A 21,982-nucleotide genomic window follows, 5' to 3' on the forward strand; every position below is an offset into this window, starting at 1 on the left:
CATTTTTTAATGCTTTTTAATATGCTTTTACTATTATAAACCTTACAATTCCTGTTCTGATTTCATGAAGTTTTAACAGCAGTTGTGTGTTTTGTAAGCGAATGCATCATGCAAATGTCCCTGTCTTTGTAGTTAGGTGAACTGAAATGTGATTGTGGACTGGAGAAGATAAGACCTCTGTGGGACGGACTGAAGCGCCAGTTAAAGGTGCAGAAATGCAGAATGACTCAAGAATATCAAACACTTGAGAAACGCAGAGATCAGCAAAGAAACAGCACATGCTTTTATTACTTGCACCTCAATCTGAAATTGCATTGTGAAGCAGAAAAAGGCCTCTCAAAGTGGTACAAAAGCAATGTTCAGCAGACACTTCTTTATGAAAAAATAATGGAAATACAAAAACACTATAAAACACAACATCTTCAGTCCTAGTCTTTATTTGATGGTTTTGTTGATGTTGCTGTAACCGGCTCCCACACACGTCATCAGGACCTTCTCTCCTCCTTTCTGTTCATCTTCTCCAGGTTTCTGTTGCTCGATCTTGAACATGATCTGAAAGAAGTCTCGGATGTGTCTCAGGAACTCGACCCTGCACGGAAAACAGTGAGATTTAGATGATGGTCTATAACCAGGCTTAAAAAAAAAAAAAAAATAATAAAATGTATTTATATATATATTTAAAGAAAACAGCATTATTTAAAACCACATTAAAATCAGCATTAATATAATGTAATTTTAATAAAAATAACAAAAAGGGGGGTTAATATAGTTAACTAAAATATATATATATATTTTTTAATAAAAAAAAATAAGGTCAACTTAAACAAAAACAAGATTTTTTTTTAAACTAAAGATAATAAAACACAAAATTAAAAATCCAAAAACAATAACTAAAAAAATAAATAAAAATGTAAAAATAAAAGCTAATTCAAACTATTAATAAATACTATCTCAATGCTACTAAAAACACACTGATCAAGATTCAAATCTAAGAAGATTTTGAAGGTATTTTCCAGCATCAATCTCCTGCACACTTCTGAAGCTGGAGTCCACAGAAGTCGATCCACATGTTGGCACTGTCAATCTTCAGTTATCATAGTACTGTACTTGACAGGCACACAGCACCGGTACCATGATAACTGAAAATGGACAATTCATGACGGCGGAGAGGAAACCGTTGGATCCGGACACAAACGTAAAGCAGGACATGACAAATGGAATATTAGCACTGAGAAAAAGACAATTCTGGATGCCCCAATTTTATATGCATAAACAAATATATGAGCATCTGTGTCAAATGGCACTAAGTTTATAGGATTAGATCTCTGCCACAATTTCATATTTGTTGTGATTGTTTGTCAAGGCAGCCAATCAGAATTTAGCAACCTTGTCTGATTGGCTGGAATTATGGCATGTTGGGTTGTGCAAAGCAAGCGAGCTGTTAGTGTTTAGAGAGCACTGAGGGGGGCATCAAGCTAGTGAAACATTGCATGCATTAGGGCTGTGCAAAAAGTCAAATGCGATTTTCATGCGCAGCGCATCAGTAAAGACGCTCCTGTAATTAGAAGTATTTCTCCAGCACGTGCGTTCAGATCAGGGTCGCCAGGTTTTCACAACAAATCCTGCCCAGTTGCTTCTCAAAACTAGCCCAAGCGCGTTTCCAGGAGGTTCCTCGATAAAAATGTCTTCCCAGGGTAAAATATAAGTTTTTTGGCAGAGTTGCCTTGGTAAAATTTGCATTTTAGGGAATAAATATCACGTTATTGGTATTGGGCTTGCTTCAAACCGCGGACATGAAAATCCGCGGGTCGAAGCGACAATACCAATAATGTGATATTTAGCCACTAAATATCACATTAATTATATATATTAGTGTCAAAATTTGCTCGTTAACGAAGGCGATAATTTTTTTCCAGTTTAATGTATTCAAATTATTTTACGTAGGGGCGGGGATGGCCACCCACTGTCAACTGCTGCTTCTGTCACTTTTTCTCATGACAAGAAGTGAATTTATTCAGTCGCAGACTCACAGAACGACTGAACAGGAGACGTTTATCAGGTGCAAGTTAAGCGAGTTAAGCTTCCTTTGTGCGTATCCTTTCATATCAAACTGCGAAATAAACTATATGCAAGCAGTGTCGTGGTCAGTTAATTCATGGAATTACCAAAAAAGGTGATTAAAGCTGACTTAAACTGTGCATGCATGTAATATATTTTATTTATATTATATACACGTCTAGAAATCAGCCCAGCACTGTCTCACTCATCTAACACATCCTATTTAACTCGTCAGTTCGTGTTTATTTGAGCATTTCTGTCAGTGAATGCCGCCTGCAAAACACTAAAATAAATTTCAAAGAAATAATGCTGTTAAACAAGAAAGTAGCCTAAATAAGAAAGTTAAATACACCCTGTCTAACGGACGCGAGCGACGCAGCGCGTCAAAATACTGATTATAATCAGTGATGCTACACTGGATGCAGCACAACACGACATGAGAAACCCTGTCCGGTCTGTGAGGTACTGACACAGAGTTCAAATGTCCTGTATAGACACTAGACAGACTAAACCTGTCGCAACGCGGTTGTGTTGCGTCCGTTTACTTTTCCGCCACCAAGCAAGCTCAATAACTAACTCTTCATCTGAACGCGCTCTCTTTGAAATAGGAATCGTTGCCATATTTCTTGTTACCATCTTTTATTTATCGCTGTCTCGTTTGTATTTGGCCAGTTTGGAGAGAGCCTCACCAAACCTTACCAGCCAGCGTTTGCGATCACGAGAACTTGTGCAAACGCTGATGGGTGACATGAATGCAGATGACTCCGGCGCATTTTCCTGCGCTCAAATCTGCCAATCTAAAGGAAACGCTGTGTTTGAGGTAATTTGTTAATTACCATAGACTTAGAATTTGCAACTATTACAGTTATTACACTTATATACAAAACTTTGTATTATGTTTGTGACGTCACGTGCACTACCGCCGGTGGCAGTAGACAACCGCGGTAGCAACCGACCACCGCGGTGACGCAGTTGTCACGGCAACCGTCACAGCCCTATCTGCACACATCCCAAAGATTATTTGAAAATAAACTTTTTGAAATTTATGTTTACTTGAATATGTGATACTGATGTCAGATCCCTGAAAAACATGTCACGATTGTATGCGAGTGCTCACGTGTAGGGTGAGAGGGGTCCTAGCAGTGTTTTAGACACATCCTGCTGGCCTAACGTCATGTACAAGAGAGCCAGACTCTGATTGGTCGAATCCACACAGCCACCCTGGAAGAGGGAAAAACAAAATAAAGGTCAGAATCAACGGGGTCAAAGCAGGGTTATTACAGTTAAATAAAACAACAACTACAACAACATCAAAAAAACTTTCTTAAAACTGAAAATGTAAAACATTTTTTTTTAGCTAGCTGACAAGGATATTGTTTTCATTTAGTCCAACTTGAAGTACTGTAATAAAACACTATACAAAAAAATAATAATTAAAAAAACTTGAACTAAAATGATAATAAAAATTGGTGCATTAAAGTAAATACTGAAATAAAGCTATAAAAACTTGAAATACTAAAATAAAAACTAGCAAAGTTAACAAAAATTTAATATTTAATAAAAATAAATAAAAAAGAATACTAAAAAAAACTATGGACATAAAACTAATAAGAAAGGCAAAAACAACTACAATTTGAATAAAAATTGACAATATAAAAGCTAATAATTCCATTAATGAGAGCTATAATAGTATCTCAACGAACCCAAAGTAACACTGGGTCAAGGTTCAGCTGGTTAGCAGCTCTCTGATGGTAAAAATATATAGTGTTTCTCCATTGAAACACAGTCGTTCACAAGCAGTCGTCAAACGACCAATGACTTTAGAGTTTAGTGGCTCTGAACATGAAGCTCACACAACGCAAATTACATAATTCTAGTTTGATCCAGATGAAAACACTTTATAATCCACTTTAACTCTCACAAAGAACCACTGCACAACTTTACCATGATGTGCGCATATGAAGTCCTCCATCGCACTGAATGATTACAATATTCATACGAATGATGGCTTTAACAATGTACTTTCAAGAGAAAAAAAAATGATGTGAAGCGTTTAGCAACATGACTAAAAAACTTAGTAAAACATTTGCATTTATAATGAAAATGTTGACTTTTTTTTTTTATAAAAAGGTTTCAAACACTCCACCTGTCTGCCATTGGTTGAACAAACCATTAGTCCCGCCCCCAACTTCCTGTCAGCCCATTAAAAAAAAAAGAAAAGAAAAAAAGAAAAAGAAAATGAACAAAACACCCATTCAAAAAATATATTCATTTGAATAATTTAAATAAAATAATTTAAAAAATGTTGGTCTGTTAAAAAAAAGTTAAATTATATATATATATATATATATAAAATGCATAAATAAATACATTTAAATTAAATAATAAAAAGTAATAGTTAACACTATTTTAACACTATTTGTTTTTATAACACTTAATTATGCATAATTACATGCAAGTAACCCTAAACGAAACCCTATTCCTAACCATAAAGGATATGTAGTTAATAAATATAACTTCATACTTAAATATACAATTACACTAACAAGAAAACCTAAAAATAGAGTGTAACCAAATAATAATATGAAAATAAAAATGTTAATAACTAAAAGTACTAATAAACTGCTACTCAGTAATGCACTTCATGTGCAAAATTGCAACAGTAAATCAGGACGTTTAGTTCATGAATAAGAAAAAATAATAAGCATAGCGCATTTATACATACTAGTACTACACAGTAGAGTTATTAGCATACTCGCATATACATTATGGCTTAAAAATTATCTACATAAGAAAAAAAAAAGCCCCAGAAAGGTCAGAGCCATCGATATTCATGAACAAACTCAGAACATCAAGCTGGACACAGTTAACTAAAATACATAACTGTACGTCCTCGTTTAAAGAGACAGAGACGTGTTTAGCAACATTACATTTGCTTTAAGAATAATAACACTACAAAGATTTTAAACAAGTCAATCCTCACCGAGAAATGAGACTCCAATAAGAGACATTCACGTCCTGACAAAAGGGACTGATTTGATTGTCTAATGCTGTACTTTTTGTTTCATGAATCATGATGGTTGAGGAACACTCAGAAACTTTCCCATAATGCCCGGTGGAAAAGTCCCAAACATTTAGCTCCCCGAGCGTTAACGAAGGCGAGACTTGCTCAACTTGATTTGCTTTTTCCAAATGAAGAACCAATTTTTGCTACGGTATTAATTAGATTTTTAAAATCAATATGTAATGTTTACAAAAATAAATAAATGAAATTATCTACGAAATAAAGTTTAAATAAAGTCTGTATGTTTAGCAGTAACAGCTGATTTAACTGAAGAAAACTTGTGAATTATACTGATAAAATATTAATGTATTCATGTAACACAAACAGTAGAGAAAGGGCTAGCAACACCAAGGTCATGGGTTCAATTTCCAGGAAATGCATGATCTTATTAAGAAAACACTTGCAGTGTAAGTCGGTTTGGATAAATGCATGAATGTTAATGTTAATGTAATTGAGAAGCTGCACACTGAACGTCTTTGTCAAACCTTCAAAACAACCTCCATAAACATCCATCTGTGCTCAGAATAAGGCATACGTGTTTCAGATTTATTAATTATCATTAAGATAATTATCATTAAGATTTATTAATACTTCATCAGCAGCAGAGCCAAAAGATAGAACTAAATGTACAAAAAAATAAAATAAAATAATAATAAAACTTGATGTACTAAAATAAAAGCTGAAACTAAAATGAATAAAAATGTATGCATTAAAATAAAAACTGAAATGAAAGCTTAATATGCTAAAATAAAAATTAACCAAAACTAACTTAAATATAAAATAAACTTAAATTAAATTGTATAATTTATATATAGATAGATAAATGCATTTAAATTAAATAATAAAAATAGGTAACATTTAATTTTAAGGTGTCCCTGTAACACGATTCACATATTTACTATTATAATATTTAATTATGCAAAATAACATGCAAGTAACCTTAACCATAAAGTTCAAGTAGTTACTTAATATTACTTAGTAATTAAATATATAATTACACTGTAACAATACTAAAACGCATTACTGTACGTTCCCTATACAAAATTAATTTAAAAAAAAATTAATTTCTTTTTTTAATAAACATAGCTAAAAATAAAAAGTAAAAACATTCCCTAAGAAACAAGAAATTATATGCTGCGTTAAGAAAATTAAGCCTAATTTAGGTTCATTATTCATTAGAAATATAAAAACTAAAACTGGAATAACAAAAACAAACTAAACAGAAATTTTAAAAAAATTAAGCATTTTTTTTCCGTAATGATTATACTGGCTGATCTAAATGTTTTGGCTCAGCACAAATAGGACTAAATACTATTATGTTTTACCAAAACAAAATGAAATAAATTTCATAATTACAAAAAAATATATTTTATTTTTGCATTGGGACATTTTGGGTATAATGCGTTTCATTATCGTGAAAATAATGTGAATAATAAAGCTAGCCTTCATTTTTTCATGGAAAATATTATTCTGATGGTTGATGAGACTTGTGTTTGATACTCTCAGACCCGCTGACACAAACAAGGACACAGCGTGTCAGTGACCGTACAGCTCAGCCAAAACACACTCAATACAAACAAGAGTATGCGTCATTCAGAAAACTGATGGAACTAACCGAACACTCCCAGATTTGGGATTTTCTTTAGTTGTCAGTTATAATCATCAAAATTAAAAGAAATAAACATTTGAAATATAGCAGTCTGTGTGTAATGAATGAATATAATATACAAGTTTCACTTTTTGAATGGAATCAGTGAAATAAATCATTATCAAATTAAATATGACCAGCACCTGTATGAATGTATATATATATATCAGTGATGTGCGGGTTGATCCAAAATGAGCGGGTGCCTGCGGTCACCCGCAAAAATATTTTTTATGATATTCGGGTCGCGGTCGGTCGGGTCATTTTAAATAAAGATGCCAATTAAACCTTTGTAATTTATATAATACTAGACACAATTTTGAAATACATAGGCCTACACTTTATTGGCTGAATAACTGGCGTGAATAGACTGACCACCTGTCCCGCTTTACGTTGTACTGTACAGCAATTTTACCCTTTGTCCCGCCTCATGCAAATTGAGCATCTGGCCCGCTTTTTCATTTGACCCTGCCTAATAAATACACGGATACGTCCATAGTCGTACTGTTAACTTATGTCCAATAGTTCAGAGGAGAGAAATAAAAGCGTTAGTCGATAGGCTGAGTCGTACGTCAATCAAACTGACGCGCCTGGAAAAAACGAGTGCGTCGCACCCTGTGCGCTTTGCGACTGCGTTGCTTTCATTATGATATACACTGGAAATAACGAACTTGAGCGCGCAAAAGACGCAATATGTGAACGGCCCCTTAAGCAACCAAGGCCAGTGTGGCCACGACAAAGAGAAGATGCACTTTTAATAGCGAATGGACTGCTACATACTCTTGGTTAAGACCTGTAGATGGCGAAGCAGAGAGAGGTTTTTCTGTGGGACATGGTGGGGAATACGACGTGAAGCGACATGGTGCATGTGAGTACCACATTAAAAAAAAGCACATCAATTAACATACAAATCAGTGCATTCGTTTTTCAATAAACCAAAAGACACAGGCTGACAACGAAGTTTCGACAGCAGAAGTGACGAGCATTTATCATGCCGTACATCACACACATTCATATCGCTCTACCGACTGCAGTAACAAGTGAGCCCCAGTAATTTTTCCAGATTCTGCAATAGCTAAGAAAAAAGCTGTAGAAACTTTGGGTGATATTTTGGGTCAGGTAGTGTCTTAATCTTTTAGTCGGTAGGTTTAAAAAGAAATATAGGCGATATATTACAGAAAGCTTGAAATGTCTACTTTTAAATGAAAAAATTCAAACCAAAATAAATAGGCTACTCTCTGATTATGTAATCCATATGAAATGTGCATTTCTCTCTGGTGTTCACGACGAGTCCGCTTCGACAATTTCATCTTAGCAGCGACACAGAAAACACCAGTTTATTACTAAACAATTAAATGTCTCCTTGCTAATTTAGACACATTCATAATCATTACTTTAACCGGTTCTTTGTGGCAAGCTTTATGTGTGCGGTCATAACGCGTATTATCCTGTAGGCTATAGCCTATTTAAGTAAATTAATATAAAGGGGCGATGCATTTACTACTTTTTAAAAAATGCAGGTCAGGAAGTGGATCGGGTACAATATTTTCTTTTTTGCGGTCCGAGTTGCGGGCGGGTTAGTTGAAAACGTCGGTCGGGTTGTTTATACACTGACCCGTGCATCACTGATATATATATATATATATATATATAGACACACACACACAAAATAAAATAGTAATATAAAAATAAAAACAATAAAAAATACTAATTACATGCTACTTAATAAACAAGGTTCTCTCTCTCTCTCTCTCTCTCTCTCTCTCTCTCTATATATATATATATATATATATATATATATATATATATATAAAAAAATAATCTTTCCTTCATATTAGAACAACATTGAATGTTTTAAAAATGTATTCATAGAAATGCATTAAAAACATAACATGCTGAACATGCAAACAGTAATTAAGCATTTTTTCATAAAAAAAAAAAAAATTAAATCTACATTTTTGAATTTGTAAAGAGAGAGCATAAACTCACATCATGTTTTCCAGTTCATCTAACAGCAGCACAATCAGAACTGGTCTGCATTCAGGAGTTGTTTACTACAGAATCTGACCACCAGCTACTGATTAACCTCAACGCACACACACACACACACACAATTGCATGCACGCAGTGGCTGTTGTTTTTATCAGCCAGCGCCTTCAAATATTAACAGCCCTAAGAAGACTCCCTATAACACCACTGCAGCCCAGAACTGTGAAAAACACAGAATCAGCCCATTTTAACTTACGTCACATGCCTCACAGCTTGTGTTCCCCGTGTGCACACTATGAAGGGAGTGTATGCTGAGTGTTTATGTGTCAGCACAGTGAGTTACAGTGGATTACAGTCAGATGGCTGTAATCTCCTTCAGCAGAGCAGATCTAATCACACGTTCCCAATCACAAACACACACTTTCTCATTCAACAGCCTCTCATAATGAGATGCAACAGACAGGCATCTATTTCCCAGCATGCCTCTCTTCCATTAAGACTCTCTAAATGAAAACGTGAGCAGACAAACACTGTTCAGAGCAATAATCACAACTTTTTTAAAGTTTAAAACACCCTCTCATCTTTCATTGGTCAAACAAACAGGTAGCCCTGCCCCCAAATCGATCCATTGGTTGAATTTAGTGTTGTCAAAAGATTCGGTACTTCGGTACCAAGTCGGAACTAAAAAAATTAAAATGTGACGGTAGCAGGTTTCTTTAAGTACCGGCGGTACCGAGGACCCAGTCAACCCGGTTCTTGACGCACACAGCGCTATGATTTAAAAAACAAAATAAACAAAATAAAAGTAGCCCGTCAAAATAAAAGTTAATTTTTTACATAAGGCATTGTGCTAGATATTACTATTATTTAGTTGAATGTATGTGATACTGCTACTACTGTGGAAAAAATTAATAAAACTTTATTTTTTAAAGAAATAAGTCACACATTTTGTTTCCATGTTTGAAATTTAAATGTTTACATTTCATTAATTAAAAGACAAATTAAATTTGGGTGAAACTTGTTTACTGTTTTTCATAATTAGATAACTTGTAGAAAAACTAAACATAATTTTAAATAAGTATAAAGAATGGTATTGGTTTTATTTTTAGTGCTAAAAAGTGTTTTTTTTTTTTTTTAGCATATTTTTGTGTTTTGCTTTGGTACCTAACTTGGTACCGAGAACCGTGGATTTTCACTGGTATCGGTACCGAATACTCAAATTTTGGTACCGTGACAACACTAGTTGAATTAATGATGTCATGTCTCAGTCTGCCATTCAAACAAAAACTCTATTGACACCGCTTCAGATTAATTAAAATGAATCTACATTACAATATCTGGTAACACTTTACAAAACAAGACAAATTTTTTTTTATTTTCTTTTTTTAATTTCAGTAAATGTGTTAGTTTTTATAAAACTGAAAAAAAAAATTAAATACAAAAATATTTAATGTGTGTTTATATGAAAGTTGTGTGAATGTGTGCGTTTCGTTGTGTGTGTTTTTTGGTGTTTGTTTGAGTGTGTGCGTGTGTGTGATTGTGTTTGATTGAAGTGTGTGTGTTTGTTTGAAAGGTGTGTGAATGTGTGTGTGTGTCTGAGATGTTTGTGATTGTTTAAAAGGTGTGTGAATGTGCGTGTTTGTCTGAGGTGTGTGTGTGTTTTTAAAGGTGTGTGAATGCATGTCTGTGTGTGTTTGAAAGGTATGTGTGTGTGTGTGTGTGTGAGATGTGTTTGAACACTGTACTGTACTTTGCTGTTCTTTTATTTACTTTTTAATTTCAGTAATTACATTAGTTAAGTACAAATATAAATATTTAATCTGTGATGTGTGTTTGTTTGAGTGTGTATGTGTGTGTTTGTTTGAAAGGTGTGTGAATGCATGTGTGCGTGTTCCATGGAGAACCAAAATCATATTTTTTCTTTGTTCTCGTGTAATATTGTAAGTGTGTGTGTGTGTGTGTGTGTGTGTGTGTGTGGGATGCCTCATACTGGCATAAAATTATCTTGTATGTTATGCATACTTGGCTAATAGATGTTGACTGATTGAATGAAAACAGCATTTAAACAATACAAAATATATTTTTTAGAGAATCTAAAAATGCCTGTAGTTTTGTGTGAGGGCTATGTTTTGGTGTAGGGGACAGAAAATACAGATTGGACAATATGAAAATAATTATGCCTATATAGAGTCCCCACAAATTATGGAAACCAAACGTGTTTGTGCTTGGTTCTGCTCACCCTGTAGATCTCCTCCAGCAGTAGTTTGGCACAGTTTCTGCCCAAGTCCTCGGGCAGCACCGGATCTCCCTGACCCTGCGGTGTGGACACGACCTCAGCGCCCAGAAACGTGTCGTTCACCGTCTCAGCCACCAGCGTCAGACCGAACCCTGGAGACCTGCACACAACACACAGTGCATCAGTCACTTCACCACAACCTCTTACTCACTGCTCACTAGCACGAGATCAGTGTGGCGTCGGAGCCGTTTCTGGGGTGTTTGATAACGTCATTGAAGCTGCTTCACAACTAAAACCCACTCTAATGCCAATGTTCAATAAAAAACCCTTAATTATTGGCAATCATCAGCTCAGACCGACTGCAGCGACTCACTTCCCAGAGCTGGCTCCCTTCATGTGGTCGGTGTAGATGTAAATATCCGGGATGAATTTGTTCAGGATGCTCCGGGCCGAGTCCACGATCCTGTTGGCCATCTGAGGAGAAACTCGCACCGAGAACCTGACGCACGCTGGTCAAGGATCAACACTAAACACCAGTGATAATAGACATAGACGAAAAACACTCGAAGGATAGATGACCCTGCTTTGATTTCACTGGTTAATATTTAACTTCAAAAACTGTTCCTCAAAAACTTGAGCCATATTCACAAAAATTGGAAATGGCTACATTTTTATTTTAAACTCTTGATGTGAATATGGCAACATGATACTCCTCCTACAATGTTTATCTGATTAAATGAGTGACCCCTCCCATATCAGCCAATTATAGATTGTAAGCTTGATGACATCATCCATAGTAATGAGCTTAACCTCGCCATTTCTTTTTAGATTATGATTTCTCCCCATTCCTTGGTAAAAGTTCCTCATAGCAACTTTGTGAAGAGGTTTAAAGCAGTTTTACTGCTCTTTATGAAGTTTCACTTGTATTGTGGTTCTGTGTCAGCCTCTATGGACAGAACTGTCAGAATTCCTGGGGACCGGTTTTATTATCAGTGGAAGGATACGCTGTTCCTCGGATCCTCTTGATTTTTCCGGGTTCTGTGAGATGAACGGGTTTCATGGAGCGGCGAACAGGACAGGTGAAGAGCACCTCACCTCCTCCTGCGGGAGCCATGCCTCGCTTCAGCACCTGTATAAACACAATCAACACGCTAACGCTAGCACACAACCCAAATGCATTTATGCACGTGGCAGATGTGTTAATCCAATTGCTTCATCAGTTCATGCATTCACTGGGAAACTAAGGTGGCTGTCAAATTAATGGACTTTTTTTTTGTCTGACATACTACCGACAGACCTTTATTTCCAGACCGTCTCCATCAATCCCAAACTTCTTCATCAAAGGGATCGCAGTGACCTTCAGAAGATCCACCTGGAGAACATGGGCACATTATACAGATAATTAAGACATCAAAGCAGAAGAATCAAATGTGATCACTATAGTATTACCACCAGCAGAACTCAATACAAAGAATAAAAGTCAACTGATACTGGATTCTGATGAAAAAGTAGGAAGATCTGGCTAAAAGTAAAAAAAAAAAAAACTTTATTAAAAGATTAACAATTAAAATAAAAAATGTTAAATAACGTCATTTAATTAAAAGTATAAAGTATGTCAAAGTTTTCTAATATAAACTTTATACCTTGTTTAGTTTCCAGATGTATATATTTCACCTTGCTCTTATTTTAACTCAAACCCTTTTCTTTTGCACAAAACTACTTCATAGTGTTTATTTTGCAAGAGCAAAGATTGTAAAATTATACAACAGAATGTTATGATGTTACTTAAACCCATGCAGCAATTTACATGAACAAGGCTAATAGCATGACATGAAAGGTATTATGAAGAAGAAGAAGAAATAATAAAAAATACTATGGAAGTCAATGGCTACCAATCCAAACATTCTTCAAAATATCTTGTTTTTTCTTTTAGCAGAATAAAGAAACTCTTACTGGTTCGGGACAATGTTTTTGGGTGAACTGTCCCTTTAGAATGACAAATTGGCACTAAAGGTGAGAGGTCAAATATCAGTGCAGATGAATGTGCAAACACTCACCGATGGGTCTGTGGGGTCGTTGGTGACGCCCTTCAGCACGGCTCTGAGCGGCGTCTTCATGAACGGAGCCAGCATGAGCAGAGCCTCCAGATAATAACCCATCGAACGCTGGACGTTACACTCGTGCTCCACGGAGCCACCGTACAGCAAACCCGGCTGATAGAACAACACCGTTCCTGCATATCCACACACACACACACGACATCAGAGAACAACCAACACACCTGTCAATCAATCCATCGATCGATCGATCAATGCTTACTAGGACTCACCCGTCTGGTTGATCTCGATCCTGGTGCCGTTGGTCACTTTGTCAAGGAGCCGGATGAAGCTTGCTTCAAAATCTGACCAACACAAAATATATCAATGAAATACTGAAACAATATCTTCATCAGAGCTAGAACTGTTGAAACACTTCAAAATTCAAGATTTAAAATAAAGCATTCTGATGAGAAGAGCGACATTCAAGCCTGAAGCTGCTGATATTGATTATATAATTATAATTATATATATATATATATATATATATATAATTGATATAATTAAACACACATCCATTCTAATATAGTAGCAGTAACTTATTTTATTTTGAAAATAAACTAAAAGGCTAAAATACATAAGAGTTTAAAATGACAAAAACAAACAAGTACATAACTTGGATATGCTGTTGTATTTTAATTAGAATATTAATTAAATAGGCAAAAAACCTAGAATAAATATAATACAAAATGGCAAACAACTTAAATGAATAAAAAGAGAAAACATGAACTGGACATGTGTAAGAAATGCAATTTTTTAAAACGAGAAATATGTAATCTGAATCAGAGAGGGAATCATAATTTGATTTTGACACCTCAAAAGAGTACAACACGACAACGTGATGTAAATAAACGACTGTATAAATAATGATAATATACTTCATTTAATGCATTCATAGATGTTTTGATGACGATTAAGAGCTGTGCTGTTGATTGATTAGATACTACGTCACGACTGATGTGTGTTGTTGTGATATAAACGCACCTCGCAGGCCGGGATTGTCATCTTTAGATCTGATGTTTCGTATTTTCACACGTTTTCCGCTCAGTGTGGACAACACGAGTCTCTGTCTGAAGCAGTTGCAGCCCTCAAACTCCATGATGTGAAGAACACACGTGTTTCTACAGCGAGAACTGGACCTAACCACAGCGCTACGGGAGCCCACGAGGGAAAAACATTCAACAAAAGCGAAGGCGAAAAGATGACGTCACACCTCATGACCACTAGAGGGCGACTAGTCCAACTTTCTCTGATTGGACGCTTTAGAATGGAGATGAACTGTAGAAAAGGCATTTTATATAATTTTAATATATGCTTTCTTATCATGCTAAATAAACTTTATAATCAAATAAAAAAGTGTAGATATATTAAAATGAAAAAATAAATAGGAGCACATTTAAAAGCATAACAATATAAAAACAAATATAATAAATATTTGCATATTTATTACAAATATTTACATATAAACATATTTAATAATTAGTTATTTACTATCTGTGTCATTAATATTAATACTAGATTATTTATTTATTTGGATTCGATTGCATTTATTTGTCAATGTTAAAATGAAAGATTTTACAGTGCATTGGTGGATACTTTTGAAACTTTTATTTGTTTGGAAAAGTCACATCACATATATAGATATTATAAGATATTTTTTAAATATAAGATATTTTTAAATTCATCAGTGCTTTTTCGTAAAAAAATTTTAAACATCATTTTATAAAACCAAAAAAAAAAAAAAAAAAAAAAATCAAGGTGAAAAATAAAAATGTATAATTTAAAGTACAGCTACTTCATGTCAATAAGGCACAGATATGAAATTTATTATAAACAATTTGTGAACTCAGGTTAGTATGTGCTCAGTAACATACAGTGCCTTCTGAAAATATTCACACCCCTTAATTTTTTTTCACATTTAGTTATGTTGCTGCCTTTGTTAGCATGTTAAACTCCTTTAAATTACCCCCCCCCCCCACCCGCCCAAACATTAAATCTACACTCCATAAACCATAATGATATAGCAAAAACAGGACTGTCACAACTTTGTAAATTTATATTTAAAAAAAACACCAATGAAATTAGTACATTGCATTGCAGTACATCATTTATTTCACGTATTGTTATGTTGCGACATGTCTCACCTCACATCATGAAGTTTGTAATTATTTTACAATAATGAGCATTTGTGCAGTGAAATTAAATGACCTGGACAAAACTTAACATTTTTTTTAGATAAGTCATTGGAACAGAAGCAATAATAGTTGTGATCACGTCTGTGGTATTGTGATTTGATTATTAATGATAATCTATTTTACTTAATGAAAGTCAAGCATGAAGGAACATACAGAAGCATGCAGAAGAGTGTTTAAAATATTAAACAGAAAAGAGCTGTGATTGGCCAATAAACCCCACTTCCTCATCCTCAAATCAGTCTGAATAAACATGGAGTTAATGAGAAGCCTAGTGAAAAGTTAAGTCAACAACTCACTTTAGGGTGACCAGACATCTCAAAAAATTCGGGACAGTCCTGAAATCTAAACTGATGTCCCGAATCCCGAATCTGGCCCCAACACGCTGCTAAAAAGCAAAAACACCTCTACAGGTACCGGAAGGAGCGGGTTGGGAAGTATCCATGGATTGCCACAGCCTTAAGCGATGAAAGTAAAGTGTTCTGCAAAGTGTTTAGGAAAGAGTTTGGTGTTTCTCACAGAGGGGAGGCAGATGTTAGGCTGCATGCTAGCAGCAAACTACACTGTACCAACATCGCAATAGTACAGACCAACACATTGGTCTCGTCCTTCTTTAAGAAGCAGGATGATTCCATGTATAATAAAATAGCTGCTGCTGAGCTGACCTCCGTGTTCCACTGTGTGGCCCACCAACAATCATACAGATCGCTTGACTGTGCGATGAAGTTAACACCAAAACTGTACTCTGATTCGGCTATAAGTGAAGTGAAGTGACATTCAGCCAAGTATGGTGACCCATACTCAGAATTTGTGCTCATTTAACCCATCCGAAATGCACACACACAGAGCAGTGAACACACACACTCACACACTGTGAGCAGTGGGCAGCCATTTATGCTGCGGCGCCCGGGGAGCAGTTGGGGGTTCGATGCCTTGCTCAAGGGCACCTAAGTCGTGGTATTGAGGGTGGAGAGAGAACTGTACATGCACTCCCCCCACCCACAATTCCTGCCGGCCCGGGACTCGAACTCACAACCTTTCGATTGGGAGTCCGACTCTCTAACCATTAGGCCACGACTTCCCCTAAATAACCCATCCGAAATGCACACACACAGAGCAGTGAACACACACACACACACTGTGAGCACACACCCGGAGCAGTGGGCAGCCATTTATGCTGCGGCGCCCGGGGAGCAGTTGGGGGTTCGATGCCTTGCTCAAGGGCACCTAAGTCGTGGTATTGAGGGTGGAGAGAGCACTGTACATGCACTCCCCCCACCCACAATTCCTGCCGGCCCGGGACTCGAACTCACAACCTTTCGATTGGGAGTCCGACTCTCTAACCATTAGGCCACGACTTCCCTGAAGTCGTGGCTAAACTCGTCACCTGCGGTCGCACAAAAGCTGAAGCACTGGTCACAAAAGTCCTGACCACCAAAAGTGAAAAGTGAAAGTGACATATAGATAATATTGAGTTTCTCACTGTTTGCACATAATAACCACTCTCCTACATGGTTTCTTTATTTGTTTTTAACAGCAGAATTATTATATACACCTTTATGGATAAATAAACATATAAACCGCTGTGCTGTGCAAAAAAAAAAGCCCCTCCCCATGCCCAAAACGGGTTGCCTGTAGATGAGTCTCCAAAACAAGGCAAAACAAGGCATTTATACATTTGGTAACGCAAGAGTAATGTAAACAGCGATATGGACAATGATCAGATATTTCTGTTTTTGGGACTCTTTTATTTATCTGATATTTACTTCATTTTTTTTTCAATTTACTTTCAATTCTGTCAGCTCCACCTGCTTTGCCTTGGCTCAATGCTCTGTCGTCTCTGCCACAGTCCCTTGTTCCTTCCTCATGGACCTGACCCTCCATTCTGCACGTGGATCCCAACTTTGTCACACCTCCTTTGTTACAAGTAGAATAGAAAAAAGAATAGAGAGTGCAAGTGTTAGAGGGTCAAGTGTAGATGGAAGAGATTTGTTTTTAGCCATTTCTTGAAGATGGATAAGGACTCAGCTGCTCGGATTGAGTTGGGTAGGACATTCCACCAGGAGGCAACATTTAATGTAAAAATCTCTGAAAGTGATGTTGTGTCTCTTTGGGATAGCACTATAAAGCGCTGTTCACTTGCAGAACACGAGCTTTTAGAGGGCACAATAGTCTGAAGTAGTGAATTTAGGTAAAGGGGTGCAGAGCCAGTGGTGGTTTTGCAGGCAAACATCAATACCTTGAATTTTATGTGAGCAATTATTGTTAGCTAGGGCAAACTGATGAACCGAGGTGTGTCATGCGCTCTATTCAGCACGTTAAAGACTAATCTTGCAGCCGCATTTTGGGTTAATTGTAGAGGATTTCTAGAACTGGCTGGAAGACCTACCAAGAGAGCATTGCAATAATTCAGCCTTGACAGAACAAGAGCTTGAACAAGGAGTTGTGTAGCATGTTCTGAAAGAAAGGGCCTAATGCTGTATAAAGCAATTTCACAGGACCAGACGGTTTTGTCTAAATGTGGTCTGAGAAATTCAGTTGATCATCAATCACTACTCCAAGGCTCCTGGCTGTCCTTGAAGGAGTTATGATTTATGAAACTAGCTGCATGGTGAAACTGTGATGAAGTGATGGGTTTGCTGAAACCACAAGCTCTTCTGTCTTGGCAAGGTTGAGTTGAAAGTCATGGTTCTTTATTCAGCAAAGAATTTATGTTAGACATGCTGATCTGCATGAGATGATCTGCTGTGATCTTCTGTTGTGTGTGTGTGTGTTTTTCCCCCTGATTGAGCTCATCAATCTTGTGCTGTTCTTAAATGGATCTGATTTCGAAACTGAGGAAGTACATTTTCTTAAACCTCGTCATGCAACTCCTGCTGGAATGTCCCGTGTCTCCCCAGCTCACCCCATGCCGAGAAACTCAACATACCTCTCCAATGGCTCCTACCATTTGCCCAACCACAAATTCTTGACTATCCTCCTAAACTCCACGGCGGAAAAGGGTGTTGGCCCAGGCCCCAGAGCAAAGCCCACTGTGGGCTTGACTCGGGAATGGGAGCCCACGTTATTCTTTGGTCCCAATACCCCGTTTTGCCCAGGGAAGACTCCTGTCCCCGAGTTTAACCCATTGTCGGCTTAAGATCCAGAGCTCGCTCCAGGGTCTGCTCCCACAGAGCGTCCTTCAAGATAAAGATTTGTCAAGTACTGAACATTCTCCAGTGTCTCCTTGTTCCTTACACCCCGTGAAGTGTGATGTTTCTAGACATGATTATAGAATAAAGTTAGTTAAAATAATCACCAGAAACAATGATCCAGAGAAAGAGAAAAGGGCCAGTTTTTACTATTCAAAGGAAAAAATTATTTGTGAAAGTGCATGATATTCTATGGTTTGCTAGGCTTTACATGAACGTATAGTTTTTTCTAAGTGTATTAATATCAACACTGCAATAAAGCTGCTGTCAGAACAGATAACTTGAGAATTAATTGCAAGTGAAAATTCCTTTATAGGAAGCACAAGGCAATGTAACAACGACAGGTCAGGAAAGTCAGGGTGCAGCTGGTCCTTGGCAGCAGAGGGACTACAATGGGCAGATCTCCGAACAGAATCCAACAAAGAACACTTAGACAGAATAAGATCCACTCCGAAGCAAGCAACTGGATCCCAGGAGAAGGCAGAACTGCGAAGGACACAGCGTGAGCAAACAGAACAATCCGACACTGAACGAACAAACACAGAGACAATAAATAGCAGCACTGACTAGCCACAGCTGCTCACATCAGCACTCGTTAGTAAGACACGTGACAGCAAGACACACGCCAAACAACAGAACAAATCCACAGACCTGCGAACCGTGACAGTACCCCTCCCCCTAGGAACGTCTCTTGGCGTTCCCGTGGGGCGTTACCTGTCGATTAAAATTATCGATAAGAGAGAGATCCAATATGTCTCTTGCAGGCACCCAACTTCTCTCCTCCGGACCGTAACCTTCCCAGTCCACCAAGTATTGAAATCCACGTCCCTCCGCTTCGAGTCCAGACTACGATTGACCGAATATGCTGGATCCCCATCTATGGTACCAGGGTCTCGAAGGGACTGACAGCGGCTGCAGCAACCTCGCTGGGGGTCGATTGAAAGTCTTACCAACCCCGCAAACTGAGCAGACCAAAACAAAACCACAAATATCTTGAGCCATAGAAGGCTACCAGAAATGTTGCTTAACCAAATAACCGGTACGATTGACCCCTGGATGACAAGCGTCCTTGGAACAATGACCCCAATGGATGACTTCGGACCGCAAGTTCTCAGGCACAACTAAACGGCTTGGTGGACAACTGGACAGAGGCGTTACCCCTGGTAAGGCACTACGGACCTTCGACACGATCTCTCAGATGACCGCAAAGACGACCAGTCTCTCCGGTACAATGGAATCAGGAGAAGACGGATGCTTGGAATGATCAAAAATATGAGACAAAGCATCGGCTTGGTGTTTTTGGAGCCCGGGTGGTATGAGATGGAAAAATCAAAATTGGCCGAAAAACAGGGCCCACGGAGCCTGCCTACAGTTCAAGCGTTTAGGGGAAAATACTCGCAAGGGAGCACCTTCCCGTCCGCAGGAGAACGCTGGGAGAGAACTGCTCCAGCCCCCACATCTGAAGCGTCAACCTCCACCACGAACTGATGTGAGGGATTAGGGGTCACCAGAATGGGAGCCGAAACAAAGTGGCTTTTTAGGTTGAAAAAGGCAGCTTCGGCTGCACTAGACCACCTGAACGTTACCCTGGTGGAGGTCAAGGCAGTCAGAGGAGCGGCCAGCTGGCTGTAATAAAACACCGGTAAAAATTGGCAAAGCCCAGAAACCTCTGTAGGGCCTTACGGGAGTCTGGGGTTGGCCAATTCAACACAGCCTGAATCTTGTCGGGATCCATACGCACTCCCTCGGACGACATAATGAACCCCAAGGAACGAGGCACAGCATGGTGATTGGCTCTCCCACACTGCTGTTCCCCAGAGCGCAGTGCATCCAGAAAGTAACATGATCATCAACATCACTTTGGATTGCCCCATAGGGAAAGATGTGGGTTGAAGAGTGAAAAACAACTAGCACAAGCTCGGCATAAATGTGGCTCACCATCATACTGAGCAGGAGGTGGAAGACGAGGCTCGGTGTGAGGTTCCAAACGCGCCACAGAAGGGGAAACAGATGGCGGGGTAGGCACAGTGGGCGCTCTATTGATGCCCGTTCTTAAACGTTGGAGCTGGGCAGTAACCTCCGACACCTGTACCACCAAGACTTGCATCACACGACCTGTAGCCAATATCTGTTCATCCTGTTGATCCATACGAACACTGTTATTAGCAATGACGTTCTTCCACTCACCACTTGCTGAATTCATCTGTGGTCAGATTGTTATGTCAGGACAAATAACTCGGGATTCAATTGCAAATGAAAATTCCTTTATTAGGAAGCACAAAGCGATGTAACAATGACAGGTCAGGAAAGTCAAGGTGCAGCTGGTCCTTGGCAGCACAGGGACTACAATGGGCAGATCTCCGAACACAATCCAACGAGGAACTTCTCCGAACACAATCCAACGAAGAACACTCAGACAGAATAAGATCCACTTATAATTAAATAATACATTTAAGAATTTAATAGTTGTATTTTAAATATTTAATTACAAAATAATAATTAATGATTATATTTAGTGTTCAATTAATAACAAAATGTTTATATTTTTATATTTATATTGTATACAACAATTTTTATGTCAGACAGTTTATTTTTTTATTAGATTTCATCTTTTGTCTTGTTCTTTAATGATCACATTAAAACTTTCATGCCTTTACATTTGTTTCTACTAATTTAAACTTTTATGTTTATTTTAGTATTTTTTTATTTGTTCCAGATTTTCTTAAACTATGAAAATCCATCAAAATGGGCTATTATTGCATTTTTACAACCCTGATCATATGAACAAAAAGTATTTAATGTGAAACTGATTTATATAATTACCAGTGCAATGTGAGTATAAATATGTAGTTTTTCCAAGAATTCCACATTTAGGAACGTTCTGACTAACTTCTTGGAATTTATCTTAACATCTTAACATTGAGTTACAGTTAACCAAAAGTAAAACTAAAATAAGCTTTCATAAAAATGTCATAATTTGAAATAATATAAACACTAACTGAAATAAAATACAACATAATATATTTATTAAATAATTTAGTTTATTTCAGATAGTTCTCAACTAAATAAAATAAAATTGAATTAACTGAAAACTGAATTAAAAATTAACAAAAATGGACATTTAAAATAATAACTAATAAAATGACAACAACAAAAACACAATAACTTAAACTTTAATTAAAGGTCAAATTAAAATGGAGAATATAATAAAACAGTTAAAATTAAAATGATAATTGACTGTTCAACTAGGGGGTCTAGGGGACACAATTTGAACACTGGGTCTTTCTGTTAAACCCCTCGCTAGCTCAATCTCATCTTTCGTAAGAATGGTTATCATGGATACCAGGAAAATATTTGGATAAATGTAATACAGGGCTGGGCTAGCATCCTCTCATCAGGAGAGCACGACCCCTGGATCTTAGTGCTGCATTCGACACTATTGACCACAACCTTCTTTTTAATAGACTAGAAAACTTTGTTGGCATTAATGGAAGTGCATTAGCATGGTTTA

The 21,982-nt window shown here is 37.2% G+C and overlaps 1 protein-coding gene across 1 annotated transcript; it reads right to left on the reverse strand.

The window, feature by feature from the left end:
- Window positions 1–396: 396 nt before the first annotated feature.
- On the reverse strand, window positions 397–14,295 carry rcl1 (RNA terminal phosphate cyclase-like 1; the record flags this gene model as incomplete). Its single annotated transcript, XM_059548978.1, has 9 exons — window positions 397–589; window positions 3,176–3,279; window positions 10,996–11,152; window positions 11,366–11,491; window positions 11,997–12,121; window positions 12,290–12,364; window positions 13,050–13,225; window positions 13,322–13,393; window positions 14,073–14,295. Coding segments are annotated over 9 exons (1,212 nt in total), but the record flags the coding sequence as incomplete, so codon positions are not given.
- Between the last annotated feature and the right edge of the window lie 7,687 nt (window positions 14,296–21,982).

The sequence above is a fragment of the Carassius carassius genome, chromosome 5, assembly GCF_963082965.1.
Source record: "Carassius carassius chromosome 5, fCarCar2.1, whole genome shotgun sequence".
NCBI lineage: Eukaryota > Metazoa > Chordata > Actinopteri > Cypriniformes > Cyprinidae > Carassius > Carassius carassius.